Source organism: Ursus arctos, unplaced genomic scaffold (assembly GCF_023065955.2).
Source record: "Ursus arctos isolate Adak ecotype North America unplaced genomic scaffold, UrsArc2.0 scaffold_26, whole genome shotgun sequence".
Lineage (NCBI taxonomy): Eukaryota > Metazoa > Chordata > Mammalia > Carnivora > Ursidae > Ursus > Ursus arctos.
Genome location: NW_026622941.1, coordinates 36,331,855 through 36,358,971, shown reverse-complemented (window position 1 = coordinate 36,358,971; position 27,117 = coordinate 36,331,855). Strand labels below are relative to the sequence as shown.

The following is a 27,117-nucleotide window of genomic DNA, read 5'->3' as shown; positions in this document are numbered from 1 at the left end:
GACACACACGTGCAAAGGATGAAGCTAGGTGACAGGAGTACAAACATCAGGATGGAAAAAGTACAGAAACTGTCTTCAGGAATGTCATGACCTAGTGAGTGTACAAGTAAAGAAATACCAGAGGAATGGCCCATTCACCTTGAAATGAGGATGTATTCACATAACCAGATCAGGCAGGATGTCTAATGATTTGCCAGGCAGTCCTGCACCTGAAACTCTTCTCCCACTTGACTAGAAGTCTCTGAAAACTGGTCTCAGCATGCATCTGATATTTGACCCGAATGCTAGCACCCAGCCATCACAATTCTTAAAGTAACTACACCCTTGGGCTACCATTTCCTAACACCACATACTTTCCAGATATTACATGGGTCCACTTAGTCTTACTACCCACATCACTTACAACTGAGCTTCCCCGACAGGTCCCGTATTATCCTGTGATAGGCATGTTTGGTCGTCAGGTGCCAGTATCCCTTTCTCTGGCCTCAGTCTAACAGAATCTATTGTATTTTGGTGACAAGTAGGGAAAAATCTATTTCCCATATTATCCATAGGTTGTAAGCCTGAAGATTACAGACCCTGTCATATTAAATGAGATTCTAAAATGAGGGCAAAGAGTCACCATAAATGAAAAGAAAGTTAATAATGAAATATAAAACACAAAGACAGGAGAGTTTATTTCAAGGCTGAGATGGCTGTGTTTTATCACCCAGGGCCATGGACTTGAATTCTGGGACCTCTACACAGCATAAGTCTGTGGCTTCAAGCACACCATTTAACCCCAAATCTGCTTCCTCATCAATAAAGTGCAGATTATAATACCTACATCAGAAGGTCATTGCAGAGAACAAATTAACTGACACATAGACAAAAGGGACTTGAGAAGTGTTAAGTACTATATAAATATTGGCTTTTTTTTTTTTACTTCAATCTTTAACAAATTCTGGCGTTCTTAACCTTATTAGGCACCAAGTTTTCCTCCTGACTTTTCACCTTGACTATTCTTTTTCATAAAATAAATTCAAGCATTAAAAAAACATAACATTAACTCAGCAAGTATTTTTGAATGACCTCAATGTCCTATGCACCATTGGCTGCTACTCGCAATGAAAAGAGATGTGATTCAGGAAATGTTTCCTCATTTTTCTGAATCTAGATGGATGATTTTTTTACACCAGCTTGTTACTGGCACTTCAACTCAATGACGGTAATATTTAAATGAAAAAAAAAATGTGATGTTATCCTCTAGTCATTTCTGGAATGCAATTTCAAATTCGAGTTGATGGTTTCTATTAGAATTCTGTTTTTCCCATCTTAAGGCAAAAGTGTGCTCTCTCACTCTCTTGTATCTGCTCGTTCTCTCTCTCGGATAATTCTGGAAGTGGAAGAAATAGCTGAAGGCGAAAGAAAAAAGGAATGAAGGGAAAAACATCGTTCGTGACGATGTCAAGTTTGGTAGGGTATGGAAATTATTGACTCATGTCTGAAACTCAGTACTATCCATCAGGCAATTTAAAAAATTAGGCAATTTGAAAAATTAATATTCTCCCTACATTATAGTAAAAACTGCCTTGTTTCAAAGTTTCCCCTGTTGTGCTTGCTATTTTTGATTAATATACTATAATCACATTGATTCAACTACCTAAGCCAAAGCTGGGGTCATTCTTCACTTTTCCCTTTCCTTACTTGACGTTTGGTCAGTCACCAAGTTTTATCCTTTTTATTTATTTTTTTTAAGATTGTATTTATTTATTTGAGAGAGAGGAAAGCGTGCACGTGCGTGGTGGGGTGCAGAGAGGGAGAAGCAGACTCCCTGCTCAGCGGGGACCCCAATGCGGGACTTAACCCCAGGACCCCAGGATCATGACCTGACCCGAAGTCAGACACTTAATCAACTGAGCCACCCAGGAGCCCCATCCTTTTTATTTTTAAACTCCTCCTAAGTACATTTTATCTGGAATGCACATCCCTTCACTGCCCCCCACACACACATTTTACTCTTTCTTTAAATTTGTATTCCAATGTCACCATTTATGTACCAAGTTAAGTTACTTGCCTCAACTTCATGCTCCCATAGCACTTTGCATTGTCTAGTAAAACCTGTCAAGTCATTATAGGTGCCCAAAAACTCAACCTGCATTATTAGTTATTAAAATACAGTATTTTTCAGTTGGTCTTCTAGAATGTGGAAGAGAAAGATGAGTGATTATTACACAAAAATTTGCGGCTTTACACTAAACAGAGACCCAAATAATCCCACGGTAGTTGCTCTCTCACAACTGGCCACCACCACAGAAGATAAAATCTGGGGAAAACATAGGTTTCTGTCCCCCTTATCACACTGTATGGTCCTGATTCATTCTTCTTCTCCACTGGTCCATGAGCTCTTGGAGGAAAAGCCATTATCTTATTCCTTTGTTTCCTCAGAATTTGAAACAATACCTAATATATTAGAGTCTCCATGAGTGAACCAAAGATGGGACGAATTATAAACTCTCTGTCATTCTAGAAAAGTTATTAGTGCTCTTTAATTCCTCAGAATGTAGTCTGATTACTTACACAATAACAGAGCTTTTATATTTCCAGAAACATATTGCACTGGGCTACAGGGGGGTATGTTCACACTCAAGGCAGGCTAACAATACAGTATTCCTCCAAGATAATGTTCTTCAAATATTTTGACAATATTTATAAAAAGGAAGATCTCTGCCTTTCCTCCGCACTGCCCACTGCTCCAGCAATGCATCAAACAGGAACACGCTCCTTCCCACAGCACAAAGGACTCCACCGGGGAACAAAAGAGGGACAGTTCAGCGATTGGCTTGGGCATCTCACCCTTCCAGCTCTACCCTAGTGGCAACTCTAAGGACTTCTTCCATCCCCAAATAACAATATTATTCCTGAGAAGAGCTCCGATAAACACACTTTTCTTCATCTCGTTATATTTCTGTGATGTTTAGAGTTGTTTTAGTTCCTCTTACACAGTGCCTCTCCCTCTTCCCACAACCCTCCCCCAATAATTCAGCTCCAAAAATATACCTGGAAGTTAAACACATCTCCTTTTGAAGAGCTGGGAACAAGCATCAAGTTATTCATTCTCACATCCCAACTAGGTTAGCTAATGCTTTTACAGAAAAGCCCAATGTATATCACAAACTTCTCAGATTCCAACTGAATTCATTAGTTCCTTTTGCCATCTTAAACATTTTTTATTGTACTAACATACATAAAACATAAAAATTACCATTTTAACGATTTTTAAGTGTACAGTTTGGTGGCATTAATTCTGTTCACAATGTTGTGCAATCATCACCACTACTTCCTAAACTTTTTGTTAATCACATCAGAGACTCTGCAGCCGCTAGGCAGTCACTTCCCATCTCCCCCTCCCCACAGGCCATAATAACGTCTAATCTACCTTCTGTCCCTATGAATTTGCCTATTCTAGAGATATTTCATGTGGGTGGAATCATACAATATCTGCCCTTTTGTTTCTGGCTTATTTCTCTCAGCATGATGATGTCGAAGTTCATCCCTGTTGCAGCATGTGTCAGAACTTTATCCCTTTCTACGACTGAATATTCTACTGTGTGCGCGTGCGTGTGTGTAATAAACCACATTTATCATTCATTCATCCTTGATGGACACTTGGGTTGTGTCCACTTTTTGGCTGTTGTGAATAATATGCAATGAACAACGGCATACAAGTATCTGTTTGAGTCTCTGTTCTCAATTCCTGTGTATATACCTGGTAGTGGAATTGCTGAGTCATTTAGTGATTTTATGTTTAGCTTTTTGAGGAACCATCAAATTGCTTTCCACAGTGGCTGCACCATTTCACATTCCCACCAGCAAAGCATCTACTCTATTGTGGTTGCTGTGCATGCTTTTGTCATATCTAAGCATCCATCGCCAAATCCAAAGTCAAAGATTTACGCCTGTGTTCTTCTAAGAGTTTTATGGCTTTAACTCTTATATTTAAATTGTTGATCCATTTTGAGTTAATTTTTTGTATGTGATGCAAGGTTCACAGTCCAACTTCATTCTTTTTGCATGTGGAAATCCAGTAGTCACAACATCATTTGTTAAAAAGATTCTTCTTTCTTCACTGAGTGTACTTGGCACCCTTCTCAAAAATCCATTGGCCATCAATGTAGAAATTTATTTCTGGACTCTAGATCCATCCTATTGGTCCATGTTTATCCATATGTTAGTACCATATTGTTTTGATTACTACAGCAGCTTTGTAGTAAGTTTTGAAATCAGGAAATGTGAGTCCTCCGACTTTGTTCTTCTTTTTCAAAGTTGTTCTGGCTATTTAGGGCTCCTTACAATTCCACATGCATTTGAGTCAGCTTTTCCATTTCTGCAAACTTTACCATTTTAATAAATATGTTCCTAAAAGTTTAGATTTAATAGCATTAATAATAATCAATCATATAACTGAAGACTGACTTTTTTTTGATTTTACCAATTTGGTGTTGTTTTTAAAAGCCTGGCTAAGACAGTTTATGCTCCATAAAGGACAAGTGGTATTAATTATAGAAATATGTTGCAACAATATCTTGGAAAGCTATTACTATCACTTTACAGTTCAACTGGTCCAGGCCTCCCAGGACCCTCAAGGTCCTGAGTTTGCAGTTGGCTACAGCTCAGCTGAAACCTGGCTCTAGTCACTGACCTGTCAGTCCCCAGATTATAGTGATTATACAGTGTCCTGGGGTTGGAAGAAGACACCACACTTAAATTTCTATTGTCTTTAAACTCAAAGCACATTGAGTTGTAACTCCATGCTCACCCTACCAGAGTAGGCCTGATTTCAAAATGAGTTTTTGAAGCCTATGAGGGTTGAGAACATTGAAATGCAAGAAAAAAAAAATTATAGATCCATAGTCCCTTATCCGAAATCTCTGATGCCAAAACCCTTGGGTTTTGGAATTTAAAAAGAAAATAACTTGTATGGATATAGTATATATTACTATGCACCTCAGTGGGGCCTGGGACAGCACCCCTTAATCAAACAAAGTCATGTTTTACAGCCAAAAATAAGAACCGTCGCTCTAAGTGGGACAATTAAGATATATAAATAGCCTCATGCTGGCTGAGGTCAGGTTTCTCCACCAAATGAGTTCAGGTATTTTTTGGTTTGTTTTTGTCTTTGAGTATAGTTGACACACAGTGTTATGATCTGTCAGGTTTTACAACCAAATGAATTACCAAAAAAATTCTTTTTAGCACTTTTAAGATTTTTGAATTCTAAGTAAGGAAGTGTGAAAGTTTAACTACTAAGAATGTATTTAGCACACACAACAGAAGATCTCAAAACCCAATTACACAGCCTGTCATATACACACAGAGCAAAAGGCTCACAAATGCCTTCGAATTGAAGACTAGGAAGGACCCCACAGATCGTCACCATCGCTCATCATCTCACATGTTGAGTGTTTATCAAGTCAATAGTTTCCCCAGTAATCAGCTACAAATAAACCCGGAAAGTGAACCCTAAATTTGCATAAAAGGAAAACCACTTAATTATCAAATTGACAGAAAATAATTACTAATACCTAATATTAACAAAGGAGCAGAGAACACATACAGATTTTGCTGGTGTCGGGTTGCATAAGCTTCTGGTCGGCAATTTGGCAAATGTAGCAAAAACTTTAAATAAGTCATATTCTTCAATCCTGTAATTCTAGTTCTAGGAAACAATCCTTGCTTAAGTCACTGAGGACACAGCTATTGATAATTCATAATGCAATTATTTAAAATAATTTTGTATAAGAATATTCATCACACAAAATTTTAATAATGTACTTCAGTGTGAAAAAGTAGATTATAGAACTGCATATAGTCGGGGCGCCTGGGTGGCACAGGGGGCGCCTGGGTGGCACAGCGGTTAAGCGTCTGCCTTCGGCTCAGGGTGTGATCCTGGCGTTATGGGATCGAGCCCCACATCAGGCTCCTCTGCTGGGAGCCTGCTTCTTCCTCTCCCACTCCCCCTGCTTGTGTTCCCTCTCTCGCTGGCTGTCTCTGTCGAATAAATAAAAAATCTTTAAAAAAAAAAAAAAAAAAGAACTGCATATAGTATATGCCCAAAAGAACTGAGAGCAGAAACTCAAATATTTGTATTCCCCTGTTCATAGCAGCATTATTCACAACAGCCAACAGGTGGGAGCAAACCAAGTACCCAACTGCAGATGAATGGACACACAAAATATACAATGCAATATTACTTTAGCCTTAAAAAGCAAATTCTGACACATGCTCCAACATGGATGAATCCTAAGGACAGTATGCTAAGTGAAATAAAGCTAGTCACAAAAGGATAACTACTATATGATTCCACTTATCTGAGTCCCTAGAGTAGTCAAATTCAGAGACAGAAAGTCCAACAGTGGTTGTCAGAGGCTGGGAGGAGGGAAAAATAGGGAATTACTGTTTAATGGGTGTGGAGTTTCAGTTTTGTAAGATGAAGAACTTCCGGAGGTGGATGGTGGGGACATTGCACCACAATGTAAATGTAGTTAATGCCACTGAACCGTACATTTAAAAAGGGTTACAACAGTGAGTTTCAGCTGATGTGCATTCTACCACAGTGGAAACGAAGTGTCGTTCTGCTAACGATTGTGCATGAGGCTGCACCAGGTGCAGGCACTGGGGGTCCTTAGAGAGATGATACACATTACCCTCCTTAGCCGGAGACCCCTCTAAAAGCTTGAGTCCATAACCGCTCTCTGTGGTGGCAGGTGTAGAGGCCTTTCACGGTGCTAGGGCTCTTATCACCCTGCCTAGATTTTAACTCTCCCCTTTGTCATGAGCCATTTTCCCAATAAACTGAACAGTATATAAAACTAGCAAAGAAACAAAAAAAAACCACCTATATATACTATACGATCTAAATTTGTATGGGGTAAAGATAAATTCAACCCAAAGATAATGGGTGATGGAATGTCAGGTGTTTTTATTTTCTTCTTAGTATGTCTACATTTTCCAATTTTCGACAGTGAACATGTACAAAACATGGACATGTTAAGAAGGGTCTCAATTTTAACTACAAGCCAAGTTCTTGATTTCCACCCTCCACTGTGCCTCCCACCCCCCCAAGTCTTCCCCATCTAAGTAAATGGCTCCCAAATCCACCAAATTAATCATACCAAATTACCGGAGTCATCCCTGGCTCCTTTCCCTCATACCCCTGCATTTAACTCCTCAATAAATCCTATCAGCTGAATTTTCAAAGTCTACCCAGATTTTGATTTAAGCTACCAGTTAAATAACGGACCCAGAAAGTAACTACTTCTCACCATTTCCATAGCGCCTAGAGAATACCAGCTAACACTCAGAGTCCTTACATTCCAATGCCTGCTGTATAGCCAAGTTCTTTTTATATATCCTCACATCCTCACAGCAGCTTTATAGGGAAAAAATAAGTATTATAGTTACCTTTACATCGCTGATGAAGAGGCACAGAGAAGTCAAGCACTTGGTCCAAGACCACGTAGCTAAGGAGCAGGAGAATCAGAATCTGAACCCAGGAGCCCATGTGCTAGGCTTGTAGCCATGATATTACACTGCCCCTTGGCCTTAGCTAGCTTGCTCTCTCCCACGACTGAAGCCTCTGTTCAATATGCCTGCCTCGGAGAAGCCGTCCCTGAAATCCTAACTTCAACAGCCCGAGAGTAGAGCCACCGTTCTCTGCCACCTTGCCCTGCTGTACTTTCCTTTAGTATTTCATAACTTCATTATTATACATTAAGTGAGTTCCATGATGGAGCTTGTTTGTAGCTGAATCCCAAGCACCTAGAACAGTACCTGGGACATGTTAGGAACTCCATAATTATCTCAATGACTTACCAAATGGGTGCCCAACTTCTATAAGGCTGGCTGCTAGAGCCAAACAGACTGAATTGAAATCCCAGACCTACCACTTCCTCACTATGTGACTTTGAGCAGTTTATTCAACCTTTCTATGCCTCAAACTCTACACCTGAAAAATGGGAATGAGAGTACTTCCTCATGGGGTTGTTCTAAAGATGAAATGAGTTGTGGCATGTGAAATGTTTAGCATGGTACCTGCACACAGTAAACACCAGACGAATATTAACTACAAGTATTATATAAGGAGAGGGAGAAAATGATATATTTGAACCTTCACGAAGTTTTTTTCATTTTTATGCATTCTCTACTGTATTATGTAAGTATTTCTAAATCATGCTCATTAAATTTTGAATGTATGTGTATATTTTTTAAGCTACCAGTTAAATAAAAGACCAAGAGGACAAAAATTCCTTCCACGTGAATTAGTTTTAATAGTTAGGATATTATGTTAGGTGAAACAGAACTGAATGCCTATACGGTCAAGGGGTTTAAATTCATATGTGGCCACTGCCCCTCGTGCTCAGCCAAAACACGAGAGTCAAGTGTAACCCTAGCAGCAAAAACCTCATCCTCTTCCCATCCTCTTCCTGTTCACCCTTTACAGCAGCCCAGCGGACTTGGGGGAAGTGGGGCGCCCAGACCCCGCCCCAGTCATTCGCTTCTGAAGGGATGGCCGGAGCCATGGCCATCCTAACTGCTGAGGACGCAGGCAGTGTGCTATGAATGGGAGGCTGTTTGAGGGAAGCTCAGACCCTGGGTGGGGAGACAGGAGTCGAGGCAAGAAGCATCCCTCAGGACAAACAAGAGCCTCTCCAGGCGGTCCCAGGGATTGAACCCAGGCCCTCTGCTCTGTGGAAAAAGTAACCAAGTCTGGTGTCTCCCTCTTTCCTTACACTTTGATTCTGTAACTTGAAATCCTAGCTCGGTTGCCAGCTGGTAAGGACCTCCCACTACGCTCCCCCCCCACCTCCCCACTAGATGAGGCAGGGCATGGTGATGGGGTGGGGAGGCAGGCGGACCCACACAGGAACATTCCAATCCTAATTTGGGAGCTCTTTATGCAATGCCCTGGAAGGCCATTTCTTTTAGAATCCCATCAAGGACTTCAGTCACGCGCTTATCCTCCAGCTGGCCAGATGCAGCTAAAGAAGTTCAAGTATTTCTACTCCAGAAAGCAGTTATTTAAGATTTTAAAAATAAACAGATCATCTGAATATAGCTAAGTCATCCTAGAGATGCAAGGTATTTAAATTTTCTCAAAAAACGCATTTAACATGCTAATTATGGAAATACTAATACAAATGACACTTAAAGCAGATTGCCTTTCCCTAGGGAGTAATAATCCTGAGGCTTGTTCCAGGATCAAATGTCTTATATTACTGGTCCTTTGTGAGTTCATCTCATGCCTGCATTTGTCCTTGTCCTCCCTTTCTGGGTACCAAATTTATATAAGAATCAGGCTTTCACACAAAATAATATCAATCATTTATGTAGCATGCAACATGAGCTAAGCACGACAGGTCTTAGAGATGTAAAAATGTCTATTAAGATATTTATATATGAAGGTTTTATATAAGAAAAAAAAACAAAACATACAAGTGACCTTCCAGGGAGGACAGATGCTACACAGGACTGGGAGCTGAAAGCACTCCAGAGCCAACGCGGCTGGGGGGTTAGAGGCAGTGGTCCCTAAACCAAGTTCTGAGCAACGTACAAGAGGAGATAAGAGACCATCTAAGAGGCTGCTCTGTAAGAAAATCCAGGCTGGAACTAACAGAATGATGGCGGTTGTGGGGATGAACAGAATTAGATGGAGTCCAGGGTATTAGGGCCTTCGAATCAACAGGCTCTGTGGGTGACCGGAGTGAAAGTTGGAGACACCCTGTCTTGGAGTCCCGCCTGCCCTGGGCAACTGCGTTCACGAAGCAAGAAGGGCCTTTGAATCTCTAACTTCTCCTTGGCCAGTTTAAGAAATCTTAACCTTCCAGTTTGTAGAGGAAGTGGAAAAACTAGATGCTTGGAGAAACATTATGAAGTTCCATTGCCGAATCAACCGAACTACACTTGTTCATTCATTCGAACAGCGAGTATTTGCTGGGGCCCGCCGCGTGCCGGCACGGGTCAAGGCTCTGGGGCTGCGGCACAGACCGAGGACCCTGCTCCCCACCCCCTCGTGCTCCTCAGCCTAAAGCCTCCTTCCCTGCCTTGGTTCCCATTCTCACTGGTTTCTTACAACAGGACATTGAGCACTTTTTCCTGTGACTTCAACCTACTCTTTCTTTGCCCCTCGTTGACATTTTTTATGCTCAAATTTCTTCCATCTTAAAAAAAAGAAAAAGAAAGAAAAAGCCCCTCCCCTTGAGCACTGTCGCACTATCAAAATGTCAAACGCACATGCCTCTGACTCCACAACTCCATTCTAGGAACTCGTTCCATCGAAATTCCTGGACACAACTATATGTCAGGAACGCACAAGTATGTCCAGGTTTGTTCGGTGTAGCACTCTGTGAGAAAGCGAAGATGTCTAAATAAAACCCACATATCCAGAGAATCTACCACGACACAACAGAAGACTATGCATCATCTGCTCCATGGATGAGGTCTCTGAACTACACAGGTAAAAACACAAGCTCTAGCAGACTCTATGGCAATAAACCAATTTTTGTAAAGTAAATACGTATCAGTGTGTATATGTGGTCTCAAACACGCAGAGGAATCTGAAAGGATATACCTCAAACTATTAATGGTGGTCATCTACAAGGCAATGCAATTACAGAAGTTATTCTCAGTCATATACTTTAATGTTTAAAACTTTTACAATGAGTACATACTGCTCTGATAACCAAAATAAAACAATGAAGATAAGAGGCGATCATAAGAAGGGAACACAACAACTTTATCAGCCTTCTCCACGGCATCAACTACGTTACAACACAGTCCAAAATCCTTAATACTCCTGCCACGGCTCTAGGGCGTGTACCCAGCCTCTAGCTTCCTGCCACTCAACTGGCTAAGGTCATCCATGACTCGCACGCTGCTAAACGTAACATCAGTTTTATATTTTTGCCTTATTTGACATCTCAACAATCTTTGACACAGCTGACCATGACTTCTTCTGAAGACTCCCTTCTCTTAGAAGTTCTTCCGCCCCGCGGTGGGGTCTCCCTTCCCAGACTGGAGCTTAACTTCTGAAAATATTCAGGCCTCCACCTATGGCCTGCCCCTCTGTAATTTATCCATGGCACCTGTTAACAGCTTTCGATGAAAGGCTCCAAATGCATCGTTCTGTTTCAGGTGGTCTCTTCTGAATTCCAGATTCATACATCCCAACACTTATGAGACACCTCCACTTGGAAACCTCCCAGGCATCTCAGATTCACAGAATGTTCACAAAGGATCTATGTTTACACACACACACACACACACACACACACACACACACACACACTTCTTTCTCCACGACTTCTTTCAATGCAGCTGGTCAAGCCAGAAACCTGGGTGTCATCCTGGACTCCCCCTCTCTTCTTCATCCTCACAGCCAAACACTCACCATCCTTTGGTGCTGAATGTATCTTGAGACTGTCTTCCTCTTTCCATCTTACAATGCCAAGCAGCCCTGATCTGGGCTAGAGCAGAAATTTCCTGACCAATCACTCACCAGCAACTTCCACTCCCTTCCAATCCTTTCTCCCTTCAGCAGCCTAAGTGACCTCTGAAAATGAAATTTGACCCAGTACTCTTCTGCATTAAACCTTTTGGAGACTTCCCATTAGGAAGCTACTTCCAAATTTATGACCACAAGCGTGTGTTACTTCTGTAATGGGGGAAAGTAAGAAGAATAATTCTTAAAGGAGTCTGGTTACAAAGAGACGTTAAGCGTCATGAGAGCAGGGGTTAGGTCTGTGTGGTCTGATGCTGAAGCTCAGGGCCCAGCCAGGGCTCTGTGCACAGCTGACTCTAGTAAATACAGACTGGCTGGCTGAACGACTGAATGAAAGAGACGCAGGAGAACCTAGGCTGGCCACAGAGTCGAGGAAGGCATAGTTCTGTTTGCTGTGCCTTGTTTTGTAAGATGCAATGCGTACTCATATCACATATATTACATATTCGTACACATACAAATGCTGATGGAAAAGAGTGAAAGAAAAATACACAGGAGGGGTCACTGATGGAGAGAGGCATAGGCAGAGGGGTTAACCTTCATCAGAGAAGCAGAGTGAAGTGTTAACGTAAGTATATATGTGTATTACACATACACACAATTTTTTTGAGAGAAGTTGTTGAGGTACTGTGCCCGGAAGGTCTCTACTCCCTCTGTGATTTAAGAAGCGAGATGACCTACTAAGAATGAGGGGAAAGGGTGTGAAACAGGGACATGAGGAAAGCAGGGAGAGTTTGAAATCCTTTCCGGGACGGATACGAGTGTCCGCTGGCTCGCTGTTCAGGGCTCAGCTTCTGTTCTGTGGTTTTTCTCCCCAGCTCTGCAAACGCTCAAGAGTTTGAGTTTCTTTCTGGCCTCTTGTCCCTGAGGCAACAGGTCCTCAGAGTCAGTGTAAGGATCAAGTGTATCCTAATACCCTGGGGAACTCTGACAAAAGGATTCCTATGCCCCGCCCCATGGGGGTTCTGCATTAGTAACTGGGGGCGAGGGCGGCTCTGGGGGTACAACCCAGTCTGGGAAGCCCTGCCCTAAAGAACCTCACCTTGGTCTCGGGCCCACCGGGTCGCCGGCCTCACAGATGACATTTTCTCCTTAGTCACTCTACTGACCGCTGCTGAGCACGCTGGGGTGGTGATCAAACCAGCCAGTCAAAACCACAGTGACATGCTATGTCCACTCGGTCTTTCCATCGAACAAGAAACCGCAACGTGGAGGACAGAGAAAACACAGATGCGGCTTTTATCTACTCACACGCAGCCCCGACAGGAAGGACACACTTCCCGGTAGGGTGCTACCGAGGATGGCCATCCCTGCCAGAGGGTAAAAAGGAAACAAACCAGACCTCTTTCTCTATTATCTTCCCCGTTTCTCTGGCTCAACACTAACACTTTATCTCCCTGTCGAGAACGTGAATCCAGTATGCTCTGCAGCTGAACTACTATCAGCTGAAAATAGCCCAAGGGAAAAAATTCAGAATTTTTAACCATTTAACGGTTTCTTGTTCATGAAACGTGGGTTGCAATTTTACTTGAGACTTTAAAGATACCAGAGACTGACTGACAAACCCGAGCAAAAGCTTCACTTCTGCAGTTCCTTCAGTTGGCCGCTGCAGCTCTGTTTCCTAATCTGGTGTTCAGTTACATGTGATTATCTCAACTGCTTGGAAAGAAAATCAATCTTCGGGTACAAAGAGATCTTAAGATCACCTACTTCAATACCGTGGACTTACAGGTGAGAAAATAATGGCAAGAGAGAATGCCCAGGATTAAGTATTAAATCTGGGAAGAGGACCCGAGCTTCCTAACTCCTGGTCCAGGAAATTTTTCCACCGTACTGGACCCCAACTATTCCTAAGAGAAGAACTAAAGCCAATGAAAATGGAGATTCATGATTTACAAAGAAGTCCCGTTTCACAAGTGTGATCAAATGCCTCATAAACAACAAAGAAACACACGTCAAGTGAGGCTTTCATTTAAAGGTGAAGTACTAGGAGGCGCCTGGGGGGCGCAGTCGGTTAAGTGTCTGCCTTCGGCTTAGGTCAGGATCCCAGGGTCCTGGGATCCAGCCCTTCATGGGCTTCCCACTCAGCGGGGAGTCTGCTTCTCCCTCTCCCTCTGTCCCCTCCCCCTGCTCATGCGCTCATGCGCTCTCTCTCCCTCTCTCTCCTCCCCCCTTGCTGTCCCCCTCAAATAAATAAATAAAATCTTTAAAAAATAAATAAATAAAGATGGAGTACTGACCACCTGCACTGAGTCCTGCTCCCTCCTCAAACACCACTGGGACATAAACTAATATAAAGCGCGTAGGAGAAGAGATAGTAACACAAGTTTGGAAGACGGAGGGCAAACAGACAAGTGGTGACCGGCTGAGCACACTGGAGAAAGCTCAGTCCAAAACCAGGACTACCTAGAAGCAATGTCATTAAATGATAAACCCTCAAGAAGCTGAGGGACTGGCAGTGCCAGGTTCCTCTGGAAGTGGGGGTGAAGGTGGGGCAGAGAACTCGCTGAAAGTCTAAGTAGAGAGACCCACAGATTCCCTCCCTCACTCCTTGAAGAAAGGAACTGCCTCCAACCCCCCAGGTCCCACCGAGGAGAAGACTGAGAATGTATTTCTTAAAAGATTCAATAAGGCATCTTTGGACTAGAGGATTCTAGGCACAGTTGAGGAGTGGGATTTCACACTGAAAAGAGATTACACAAATTACTGCTGAACGTTGAGACACCCCAACCTTGTCCTTGGCTTTCTCACTGGTCTTTTCTCTGGAGAACCTGGTCAGCTCAAAAAACAAACAAAAAACCTAAAAATACATCAGGATTTCCTAAACAGAACAAAAACAAACAGCCCAGCCTAGAATGAAGCTAAGCCCAATCTGTTATCAAAGAACTTCAAGTCATCTTTTTAGATAGCTAATCTAAAACAGAAGGGGATAACAAGACTTTTGGATATTAGGGAAAGCATCTAACAGAGGAACAGCAAAGCAACTTAGAGAGAAAAATCACAGGAAGAAGAAATTTAAAAAAAAATCAAAACTCTAGCATCTTCAGTTATCTGAGAAAAGTACATTCATGAAATAAGGACAAGATACTATCAGAGAGAGAGAGAGAAATAAAAAATATTAACTCTTAGAAATTAAAATGATGGCAGATTGAATAGAAGGCCTGAAAGATACAATTCAGGAAATGTCCAAGAAAGTTGTACAAAAAGACAGAGATGGAAAACAAGAAAGATGGAAAATTTGGGGGCCAATTCAGGATAGCCAATATCCAGATAATAGAGTGTTCATCATCAGAGAAATGGAGGGGAAATGATTATAAAGAGAAGAAATTTCCCAGAATTGAAAGGCATTTTTTTTTTTTCCAGAATCGAGGGACATCTTTCCCCCAAACTAAGGACACTATTTTCCCTTTAAAGAAAAGTGGGGAGAGGGAGGAGGATGGGGTTTCCATAGTGAAGAAGTTGAGTTTCCAGCATATTAAATGCAAACAGACCTACACCAAGGTACATCATCATGGAATTTCCAGAAAGAGTTTTCATACAAAGGGGTTTGTTTTTGTTTTTGTTTTAAAGATTTTATTTATTTATTCGACAGAGATAGAGACAGCCAGCGAGAGAGGGAACACAAGCAGGGGGAGTGGGAGAGGAAGAAGCAGGCTCATAGCAGAGGAGCCTGATGTGGGGCTCGATCCCATCACGCCGGGATCACGCCCTGAGTCGAAGGCAGATGCTTAACGACTGCGCCACCCAGGCGCCCCTCATACAAAGGGTTTTAAATCCAAATGGCAGGAACTTCTGAAAAGCAACACTGGAAGGCAAAGGCTTCAAAATTCTGAGAAGAGATGATTTCTACTCAAGAATTATAGTTAGTCAAGCCATCAGTTAAAAGCCAGGGAGACAAAAGGCATTGTCAGACCTGCAAGTCTCAAAAACTCCTCTCCTCTTACACCCTTTCTCCATAAGGAACTGGACACTGCGTGCCACCAGAATGAAGTAGTAAACCACGAAAGAAGAAGTCATTCAGTTCAGAGACCAGGGGCTCCAACAGAAGAGCGGCAAAAGGAGTTCTCAGGAGGGTGGCGAAGGGGAAGCCTTAGCTCTTTGGGGGCCAAGAAAGCAACCTAGGCAGACACAAGATCAGAAGGGTCTGAGAGGAATTTCCCCAAAAAGATGAATTTGGTACATTGTTGATGTGGTTGACTGAGAGGAGATTTACAAGTGGGGTAGAACCTGAGGTTGAATATTCATAAGTACATCAAAAATGAAGAGATCTTAAAAAGTCAGTATCTGCTGTGTAGTCTTGAGAGGAAAAGTCATCAAGCTATATTACAGGGCTCTTCTGTGGAAAGTATTAGTTATAATAAAGTAAACACTGCATATTGATTTTACCAAAATTACAACACAGTTACAACTGGGAGGATGGGGGTCGGGAAATTTGTGTGAGAGGGGAGAGGAGCAGGGGTGGATGAACCCGAGCTAAATACTCACTTTTTCATCAAGAGATAATCCCTAACACTAAAATACAGATGAGTAACAATGATTACATTTAATGAAAGATACAGAAGTAATTACTAAAATAATCAGCTGAAGTTGAAAATGCTTGCCTCTGGGGAACATAAAATGGAAGGGGGGGTGCTGCTCTTCATAACAAATCTTGTGTTACTTCATTTTCTATTTATGTAAACATTATAAAATAATTATACAACCCTCTGACAAAAACAAAAAAAATTATTTTTCCCCTTTAAAAAAAAAAAGGAAGTGAGGACTCGTCAAACCTCTCAGGACATGACACATATAAACATTAAGAACCCCTATTCTGGAAACTATGCTGCGCCAGGCACCATGCTCGATGTGGAAGATACAACAGATGACACCACAGAAAAAGTCCCTTTTCAGGGAACTTACGTTCAAAACTAAACGCAAGATCTAATAAGACAGGAAAAGAATGTCTCTATTAGAAGCAGCACTATGTAGAGCTTGAACGACCCTGAGAAATTTCACAAGAGGGATGGGAAAGGACAGCAGGTTGTAGCAGAGTAAAGAGGAAATGGGTAGTGAAGAACTGTAGTACATTAGACAACATTTTAGAAATTCGACCTTAACAAGGGACCCAGAGACGGGGTGAGAGATGGAGAGGGGTACTAGGGTTTAGGAAGGTGTTTGGTTCTTTAATTTTTAATATAGGGGTACCTGAGCATTAATTCACTTATCCCTTCGGTCGTTCAAAAAACCCTTATTGAGCGCCAGGACGGTGTTCTGACGCAGCTTATGACCGACTGGGGGACAGAGGCAATAAACAAATACAGACTTAACTGCAGGTGGGGATAAATGCTTTGGAGTCAAATAAAGCACCGGAAGGGAGCCAAGAGTACCAGTGATCTGTGGGGTAGGTGAGTCAGGGAGGCCAGCCAGCTCCGCGGGGTGGCGTCTGCGGGCGACCTGAAGGAAGTGCAAGAGCACGAATCCTAGACGGAAAGGGGCTGGGAGGTGAGGGCAGCTGGAGAGGGGGAGGAGAGCAGCGCTCCAGGCAGGAGGGTGACACGTCAAGGGACAGTGAGGGGCCGGTGTGGCTGCAGCAGAGACGGGCAGAGCAAGAGACGGGCACAGGGAGGTGGCAGGGGCCTTACGGTACATGATGGCTAAGAGTCGGGACTTTATATTGTTTGTAGAAAAGCCACTGCAGGTGGTATAAAAGTATAAAGCAGAAGAATTCCCACGGCTGTTGTGTGAACTCAGACCACAACGTAAGGAGCAGAGGCAGGAAGAGGGCTGAGGAAGTGATTCCAAAGTCCCAGCAAGATGTGGTGGTGGCGGTGGTGGCAGCGGCCGTGGTGGCAGCGGCCGTGGTGGTGGTGGTGGCCGGCGGCGGCAGCGGTGGCGGCCTGGGCTCGGACTTGGGTGTGGGGCGGGAGATGAGGAGTGCTTGGATTGGGGAGAGATGCTAATGGGTCCAACATAAGGTGTGAAAGAAAGGCAGGCATCCAGGAAGGCTTCGGGTCTGGGGGCCTGAGCAACTGGGTGGAGTCGCCGCCGAGATGAGGAACAATGGAAGAAACGTAGGTTTAGAAAACAAATGAGAAGTTGGCTTTGCACATGCCATGTTTGCGATGTCTAGCAGACAACCAAGTGAGGCGGGAAAGCAGGCAGCTGAAAAGCCAGGGAGAGATAGGGACTGGGGATATGTATGTGGAAGTCATCACCATACAGATAGTATTTAAGGCTCTGGAAATGAGTGTCACCTAAGTCGTGAGCTGAGATGGGAAGCAGAGAACAAAGCCACGGGCACTCCAAAGTTAGAGGCCAGGACTCAGAAGAGAAGGATGCAGCAGGGGAGACAGGAAACACAAGTGAGTTTGCAAGCAGAATCAAAACCGGGCAGGATCATAGAAACCAAGTAAAGAAAGAATTTCAGGAAGGAGGGAGTGGTCAGCTGTGCCCAGTGCTGCTAAGATAAGCAAGAGCTCCATGATAAAGGGCCAGGGCCTCCATGACTCATGATGAATGAACAATGCTCTGAGATAACATTCCCTACCCATAAATGCACTCAGACGACTTAGTAACTCTCTGGAATTGCAAGCCTCAGTTCGTCTACAACACCAACGCTCTGTTTCCATGAATGCCTCATCACATGGCCAGCCCTCCCTCCTTCAGGATTCTCCCAGGAAGTGACCCAGGAGATAACGGCAGCTCTCATGGGTAGGCTTAAAAGAAATGGGAGAGCAGACCAGTGCTCACAGCAGAGAATCAGATACGCTTGGGCAGGACAGCACTATTCCACAGGTTTCTACACTTTTCTAACTCACAGCCTGGGCGAGGAAAATTAATGAAATCATTCCAGCCACTGAGAGTGCAGAATATCTGATTCCTTCTGATTACTGTTTCTAACCCCCTTTTCTCTCCCTATTTGCTATGTTGTGGCACCAGACTTCTTTTCTTTTTTTAAATCAGGTTTACTGAGGTTTAACTTATATACAGTAAAAGTTTACCCCAAGTCTGGTGCATTTTGACTAATGTATACAGTCATGTAGCTTCCTCTCGCCCCTCCATAGTCAATTTCCTTCTCTCGCTTCTGGTCCTTGGCAAGCAATGAGCCGATTTCTGTCTACAGTTCTGCCTTTCCAGAATGTCAAATACGTGGAATCAAATCATATGCAGCCTTTTTATATCTGGCTTCTTTCACTCAGCATAATGCTTCTGAGATTTATCCATGTTGTTGCCTGTATCAGTAATCTGTTCCTTTTTGCTACTCAACACTATCCCACTGTGTGGATATACTATAGTTTACCCATTTGCCCGTTGATAGACATTTGGGTTGTTTCTAGGGTTTAGTTATTATGAATAAAACTTCTATAAACTTTTGCTAGATGGTCTTTTGTGGACACAGGTTTTCATTTCTCAAGGCAACACCTAGGAATGAAATTGCTGGGTCACATAGCATCTAGTTTTCGTCGGCTAAGAACAGCTAAACATCTACCAAGCACTTACTCTGTATCACACGGTATTCCAAGCTCTTTATATGGCTCATGCTATTTCATTTTTAAAACAGCAAGTTCAATCAAGTTATGAATGACCCTGCCTTACTGGTGAGGAAACTAAGGCACAAAAGGGTTAGGTGATGTGCCCAAGATCACACAGCGAGCAGACAAGAGGGCCAGGATTCTCAAACCCAGGAATCACATCGCAAAGTGCAAATCATCCACCATTTTGCTTTGCTGCCTCCCTCAAGTCAAATGCGTGATGGCTGAGAGATGCATTACCAAATTCTACCTGATGCTGTGAGTGTTTGGACCAAAAATGGCCATCACTGACTATTCCTTTCCCCTCTTTCAATTGTGACAATGAAGATGCTGGAAGTCTCTGGTGTCACTGCAATGACAACATGCCATTTTAAAGTCAGAACCTTATAGGACATTATGAAGACATGCTTTTAACTGTGTCACAGAACTTATAAATGTTAACTTATGAACGTTAGGTAGCAACCATAAGGAAAGCTAAAGTCAGCCCGCTTCTACCAGGACTGTGAAACTCTCTTCTGGAGACTTCGCCACTCTCATGACGTAAGAGGCCATGTTGGTTCGAAAATTATAAGGCCTCTGGAATCAGACAGACCCGGATTTAAATTTTGGCTCTGCTCCCTGCTGGATTGGTGCATATACACACGTCCTCACACGTACTCACACTGGTGTAAGTCCTAATATGCAGGGTGGTCATGACGATTTGATGGCACAACGTGGTTGAAACACCGACCACTGTGTCTTACATATTTAATAAGCCCTCCTCTCCCACAATGTACTGCTGAGCCTCTGAAATTGGTATGAGAGAGGCTGGTTACTCAGTAAAAAGTTTTATCAGTCTGTTCATTTTTCACCCAAATAGCAGCAAAGGAGAGACTGGACACAGGTGCTGCTTTAAAATTTCATATTTCATCTTAAAAATGGAGTCAGGCAAACTCTGCCTTATATTCCACAGTATAATCAAAATTATTTTAATATTAAAATGTTTTACTTTTACCTCCAGCTAAATGACTTCACTTTCTCCTGAAATTTCCAAGACTATTTAAGGAAGATTCCCCCAAGTATATGGGGGCCTCACTTACACACCACCACGCTGCCCTTCTCCCGATCATAAAGCAGGAAACTATGACGTCTAAGACTTCGGAGTGAGTCCACACACTCCGGTCATTCTTCTCTCCTGCCTGCAACACCTTGACGTCATCTTCACATCTGCCCTACTACGGCTCTCAGCCCAGTTCACAGTCTTGGCTCCAAAAGCTTCAAATTCTCCATACCAGGTAACAGCTGCTTTCTGTGACCCCTCTGTGCAGCCTCCTGGCCATGCAGCTCAAGAGATTCCAGCTGCAACCTGCCTTCTGAGACAAATTTCTGGTACAGCCATATAAGAGTCAACACAAATACTGCAAACCTGGAAATATTTCTCAAATAAAAATAAGGTACTGACCAAGAATGAACATTAGGTCAACCTGGATGACAGAAGACTGATAGTTGTTTTTTCTTTTTAATTGAATTGAATTAACTCAATCAATATGAATTGAAAAGAATTTAGCATATGAATCCAGAGAAGCCAAAGGATTTAACTCAGCTCTGCTAACATAATGTGGCTTCTCAGAGTTACCTATGCAGTAGGATAAAGAAGATAATCAAGTCCTTAAAACATACTGCCATGAAATAGCATTATTTTCTTGATACAACTTTTTGTCTTTAGGTAAACCCACATGCTCCCCTCCACTTCCACCATACACACTTGTAAGGATGTGATTCAAAGGCACTGGATGTTGTAAGTACCTTGAGCAACCTGGGAGGTCACTGAAATTTTGTTTTCATTTACATCAAAAGCCCTCTGAAATTTTCCCCCTCAAAACCTCTGTTCTGGGGTGCCTGGGTGGCACAGCAGTTAAGCGTCTGCCTTCGGCTCAGGGCGTGATCCCGGCATTATGGGATCGAGCCCCACATCAGGCTCCTCTGCTATGAGCCTGCTTCTTCCTCTCCCACTCCCCCTGCTTGTGTTCCCTCTCTTGCTGGCTGTCTCTATCTCTGTCGAATAAATAAATAAAATCTTTAACAAAACAAAACAAAACAAAAAAACAAAAAAAAACCTCTGTTCTGGAAGATAGGGCTGGAAAGTCCCAGTGCATGAGATCTTGACCCACAATACAGTGGGGCCCTAGAAAGATAAATAACTTTTGCTTTCAGAAGCTATTTTTGGAAGCCAATATACAGAAACAAATGGATTATTTTTAGCAATCCATGTGGACTAATGGAAGAATAAAAAATCAGGAACTTCAGCTCAACAAACGATCCGGAACCCTACAACATGCCAGCAAGTTACAGAAAGGACAAGGAGGGTAAGGGTCCTGGGCTCCTGGAGCTGACAGTGCGAGGGGAGAGCTAGGAGTGCTGTTCAAACAGAGAGGAAGGTCATCTTACCCAGCCTGGATGGGTGAGGAGTCAGAAAAGGCCTCTTGGAGGCAGCAACATCACCTGAAGGATGAGGAAGCATCAATAAATACAACAGACAAATGTAAGGGGTGGCGTCAGGCAGGAGGGTCAGCCCTGAGCCCCAGACCTGCTCCTGCAACAACTGGGATCCGACCTTGAGCAAGCCATTTGCCCTGAAATTTTTAGTTTTCATTTTTTTCTCATCTGTGGTATGGGATGGTTAGATTATGTCATTTGCCCTAAACCGTTCCTGTGCTCAGGATTCCTAGGAGCCTTCTAAAAATACTAGCTCCCTCCTCCAGAAATGTGGTTTCAGGTGGTGGGACACCTGTGCTTCTTTCAACAGCTCTCCAGATGATGCTAGTCTGCAGCCAGGGCGGGAACCGCTGGATGAGAAGTCCTCAGGTCTGTGGTTCTCAACCCCTAGTGCTCAGCAACACCCCCTGGGGAGCTTTTAAAAATCCCAAGGCAGGCTGCATTCACAACAATTAAACCAGAATCTCTGAGGATGGAACCCGGTGTCCCCATCTTTCAAAGTTCCCAGGCTGATTCCAAGGTGCGGCCAAGGTTGAGAACCACTGTTCTAGGCTCCCTTAATACTTCCATTTCCGATTACAACCACTGAAGGGTGGCAAGGAGGAGGGCTGAGAAGCTTTTAAGTTTCTCCCTCTCTTTTGTGTCCAATTAAAAGAAGAACTGCATGTCAAGCCAGGGATGGATTTTAAATGGGGTTGTAGCACACAGTAGGGGTGATTTTGGACACGTGCATAATTCATGCCGATGCATGACAGGTAGGAAGACGCCTATTCCAAAATGCTCTCTGTTCCAAATTTAAAATTCAATAGAATACATATAAAATGACTCCATGGTGTGTTCTCTGCAATACTTAGTTAGGATTTGATTTGCATGGCTGCCTATAATATGAACATTACATTCCCTACCCCCAAGGTTACTTAAATCCACTTATTAAGGCAATGGTGAGCTAAACAAACAGTAATTAGAAACACTCCAGACTACCTTTTAAATCTGTTGCTAAATTATATTTTTCCTGCACCAAAGCCCATACACACAGCATGTCCACAAGCATCACAAAACCAAAACCTCAGAAATATTGACATTAATAAGAGCATCAGTTCCTCTGGGTCTTCACGTTGGGTTCTGCAGGGAAGTAAGGCCAGCTTTGGAAAAGGGCCATTCATTACTGTTCTTTCTCACATCTGGGTAAATAAAGCACTGCCCACATGTGGTTAGAAATCCCAGGAGAAAATGAATTCTCCGTGGGTCTGAAAATGAAGAACACCTCTGATAGACTGCCTCATTTCCTGAAATGAGTCAGAAATGAAAGTAATTCTTCAGCAAAGAACATCTGCACCGCAGCACAGCTTATAAAATAAAGCCAGATGATACCTGTGGCTTGGAGGCCGGGCCTGAGGAAGGAGGGAGGGCCTGGAGAACAGGACTGGGGCCTCGGCACCGCACTTCATCTCAGAGCTGCTGCTGCTGCCAGCTCAGAGGGTCTGCAAATCCAAGGCGCGCCGAGTCCCCTGGTCTCTGCTGTAAATCTTGATTAGCAGTAAGACTGCTTACATTCCATTAGGAAACTGGCCCCTCTCCAAAGGGTGGAAGCAGCCAGAGAGGATTCACGTGCCCTCGTGGCTACAGAAACAGCAATTCTTACAAGAAAAACTGTTTTACTTAACTAAAAATAGTCTCTGCCTGTTAATGATTCAGATAGACCTTTCTTCCTGAGGAGAAAGGACAGCTGCGCGATGTGACCTAACGTTGCCATGAGGAGGCCCTCCCTCCACAGTACGCGGGAAGGAGGTACTGGCATATGGTCAGGGGCTGGAGGGTAAGGAAGACGGAAACACCTTTCACAGCAACTAGCGAGGACCAGTCAACGGGAAGGTGAAAAACAAAGGCTGTCTTCACGAAAATCGAAGGCCAGTTGTTTTTATTAGGTGGCTCGTTATCGTTCCTTCCGTAATGCATGTTTAAAAGGAATCCCACTCCACTGTAAGGGAGGTGGAGGGGGTACCTGGAAACAACCTAAAGGCCCATGAATAGGTCACCAGTTACATCTAGAACATATACAACAGGATACGATGTGGTCATTTAAAAGGCCAATACAGACGGTGTGCAGATACGGAGATCTGTATTTTGTATGATACATCAAGACCGGAAAATAATGTACCTGGACTCTGCATAGCAAACATTTGTGTCAATGTATTTACAGACGTTGCCTGAGTGTGGAAGGAAGGGGCTAGGAGAGTGTTAATTTTTCTTTTACAGCCTTGAATACAGTTTGAATTATCTTTTCATGTACTTACTCTCCCTCTTTAACAATAGGCATTAACTAGGTGGAAGGCTATTTTTGGTTTCTTCTTTATACTAGTCTCTCTATATAAAACAAATGAAGGTTATTTTAAATAGATGCTATGTGCTCAATTGTGTCTCCTCAAAATTCACATGTTGAAGCCGTAACTCCCAGTATACAGAATGTGACCCTATGAACCTTAATGAGTGATGAGGTTAAAATGCAGCAGTTAGACTGGGCCCAAATCCAATCTGACCGGTGTCCTTCTGAGAGGAAAAATGGGCAGAGACACCACCCCCCCCACCCACCCCCCCCGCCCCGGTCCCGCGCGCGCAGAGGGGTGCGCGCGCAGAGGGGTGCGCGCGCAGAGGGGTGCGCGCGCAGAGGGGTGCGCGCGCAGAGGGGTGCGCGCGCAGAGGGGTGCACACACATGAAGAACCACGTGAGGACACAATAAGAAAGTGGCAGGGGCAAGCCCAGGAGAGAAACCTCCGAAGAAATCAAATGTACGAACATCTCGACCTTGGACTTCAGCCTCCAGAACCGTGAGAACATACATTTCTGTTGTTTAGCCACCCAACCTATTTATCTATAAATAAACAGATGGATGCAGTTCTACTAACACAAGGCGGGGGAGGCACCTGTAAAAGTATTTGCTGGGTTAAAAAACCCACCACGTCTCCTATGATGCATCATTTGGTGGGCAAAGGAACTGGGGCTCACTGGGCTTCTGACTACATCAGAGTTACCCCCTTCAGTGACGTGGGCCAGGAGTAGAATGGGCTTCCGACCTCCTTAGTCAAGACTCAGTCTGCTCATGCCACTTACCTTTTGTGGTATTTTTAACAAGTCCCATAACTTGAAGGACTAGTGACCAAGATATTTTATTAGTGTCTTTTAAAAGGCCTGGCTGATGTTCAAAAGGCTTTCTTCCTGTGCTGATAACTAATGAAGAGGAAGGTGTCACAGTAAAATTATTAATTAAAAAAAAAAAAAAAAACTTGGTGCCAGAGTTTTAAAGAAATCCAGAAAAACAATCCAAAAAAACGCCATGCCATATTTGTGGGCCAACCTAATTTTTTATATTTTAAAACATGTGGTCTCAGACCATATTGCAATATATTAAAAATATGGTTGTCCAACACTAAATTTTTTTAAAGATTTGTTTATTTGGGGGGGAGGGGCAGAGGGAGAGGGAGAATCTCTAGCAGAATCCCCACTGAGCACGACGCCTTGATCTCATGACCCTGAGATCATGACCTGAACCAAAACCAAGAGTCAGATGCACAACCAACTGAGCCACCCAGGTGCCCCAGCCAATGCTAAAATCTCTTTATGGCATTTTATATACTTTTACAAATTAATTAATCCTTCCTTTAGAGTTTAGAAATCAAAGATACATTAAAGTCACAGACTTTAGAGTCTATAACCTAGAAGTGGGTCAAGACCCAAGAACATGAAAATACAATTAAAACTTGAAGATAAATATTTGGTGGAGTCATTAAGGCTGCATTCAGAGGAAGGTGGAATCAACCCTGAATGGTTAGGAAAACTTTCACCAAGGGCAAAAGCTCTAAACCAATCCGAAATTAGACACGTGAAAGTTAAGGAGGAGTGATTTATGTCCACATCTATCTTGCTACTGAAGTTTTAAAGGCAAGAGCTGTAGCTAAGATCCTAACAGAGTGCCAGGCAGATAACAGGCATTTGCCAGGGCTGAGGCAGGAGAAAGAGGTGGGAAAGTACACAGATGTTCACCCTCAGGTAGCCTTATAGTGCAGGTGCTTGTAAGGAGGCGTGGGGTAGAAGGTTAAAGAAGTCAGGATCGACCCGCAGATGTGAAGTTTGGGCTTTCGCCCTATGCAGTAATGGACTCTTAGAAGGAGTTTCTGAAGGAGAATGGTATAAAGAACACAGACGGGACCACCAGTGACGCGCAGAATGGAAAGAGGTGGTAGGGAAATGACAAGAATCAATCAAGCAGTGTCAGGGGTTAATCAGGTGATCTGTTGGGGAGTTTCAGCTTTCCAATGTGTAAAATGGGCATCATACTGCCTATCGTCATAGGACTGTTATGAATGCTAAATGGGACGTAACACATTAACAGTGAGCACTTAAGAAAACAAAATTGCCATTATCATAATTATTTTTCCACCCTGAAAGATACAGAAGAAAATGAGAGAACAAGGACGGGGTGTAGAGCCAGGGTATGTCACCTTAGGCTCTCCTCAAGTGCCTTAAACAGAGAGTTTTGGCTATCTTTTTTTTGGAAGTGGAATATGCTATATTTATTCCCTAGTTCTCCAGAATTTAATACATCGATCCAGTAGACCTAAGAGGAACAGATGTCTGAAACAGTCTTTAAAATCAAGACACTCCAAAATCAATTTTTAAGTTGTTTTTGTATAAAAGTAACTAACAGGCTAATGCCAATCAGCTTTAAAACACTAAATTAATGGACTCAGCTATAAATCCAGGAAAACCATCTTCATAATGAAAATGCCAATGCCTTTTTAATTAAGGATGGCATTGCCAACATAAAAGACTTAAGATAAATGAGGAATCGTCCCTTTCTCTCATAAATGAAAGAACCTGATAACTCTGAATTATTCTGAGATACTGATTACCAGAAATTGTTTAGAATCTAAGCTACAGGATTTTGCAACTGCATAATAATCACTTCATACTGGGGCTGATAGCCTCTGACCTAATTTGACGCCCTGACTTTTGAAGTTCCTTTTCCTAATTATTATCAGGGGGCCGATGGCCCTATATGTAGAGTCATTATGTAGATCTGAAGTATACTGAAAATAATGGCACTTTGTCTAACACAAAGCACTGCTATCTTTTTTGAAAATTTGACCATAGAAGATTTGCTCTATATAAAAAAAAGTATACGCACATTTATGTAAATATAGAGATGTGTGTTCGTGGTAAAGCTTTACCAACTAATCATTAGCTATCAGTCATCATAAAATAAATACAACAGAGATCTGTGCTAATATTCCTATTCTCAGCATTAATGATGTATTTAAAAACTGTTTACTCTTTGGCCCCAGATCAGGTTTCCACATTTCCTACATCACTGGAGGGTGTATGACTTCTTAACATTAATAAAAAACCCAAACCCAACAAAATTACCCAAAAGGACTAACAAAAAGGGAGCGAAATAAAACATAACTGGTTACTGCTGCCAGAGTCAACAGAGACTTTCCAATAAACAACAGGGCCAAGATGAAGACAGCAGTCAAACAAATTAGTAGGCTAAGAACGACACAGAATAAGGAAGGCGAACACACCAGCATAAC

At 42.9% G+C, this 27,117-nt stretch overlaps 1 protein-coding gene across 4 annotated transcripts in view; it reads right to left on the bottom strand.

Annotated features, from left to right (window-relative positions):
- The window catches only part of ANO6 (anoctamin 6), a 186,222-nt gene that overhangs the window by 121,391 nt on the left and 37,714 nt on the right, over positions 1-27,117 (bottom strand). For 2 of the 4 annotated variants that reach the window (XM_026502051.4, XM_026502053.4), the window contains exon 2: positions 21,481-21,534. The exons of the other annotated variants lie outside the window; for them this stretch is intronic. In XM_026502051.4, coding sequence (XP_026357836.2) covers positions 21,481-21,534 — 54 coding nt within the window. The remainder of the gene's footprint in view (positions 1-21,480; positions 21,535-27,117) is intronic. 4 annotated transcript variants of the gene reach the window in all.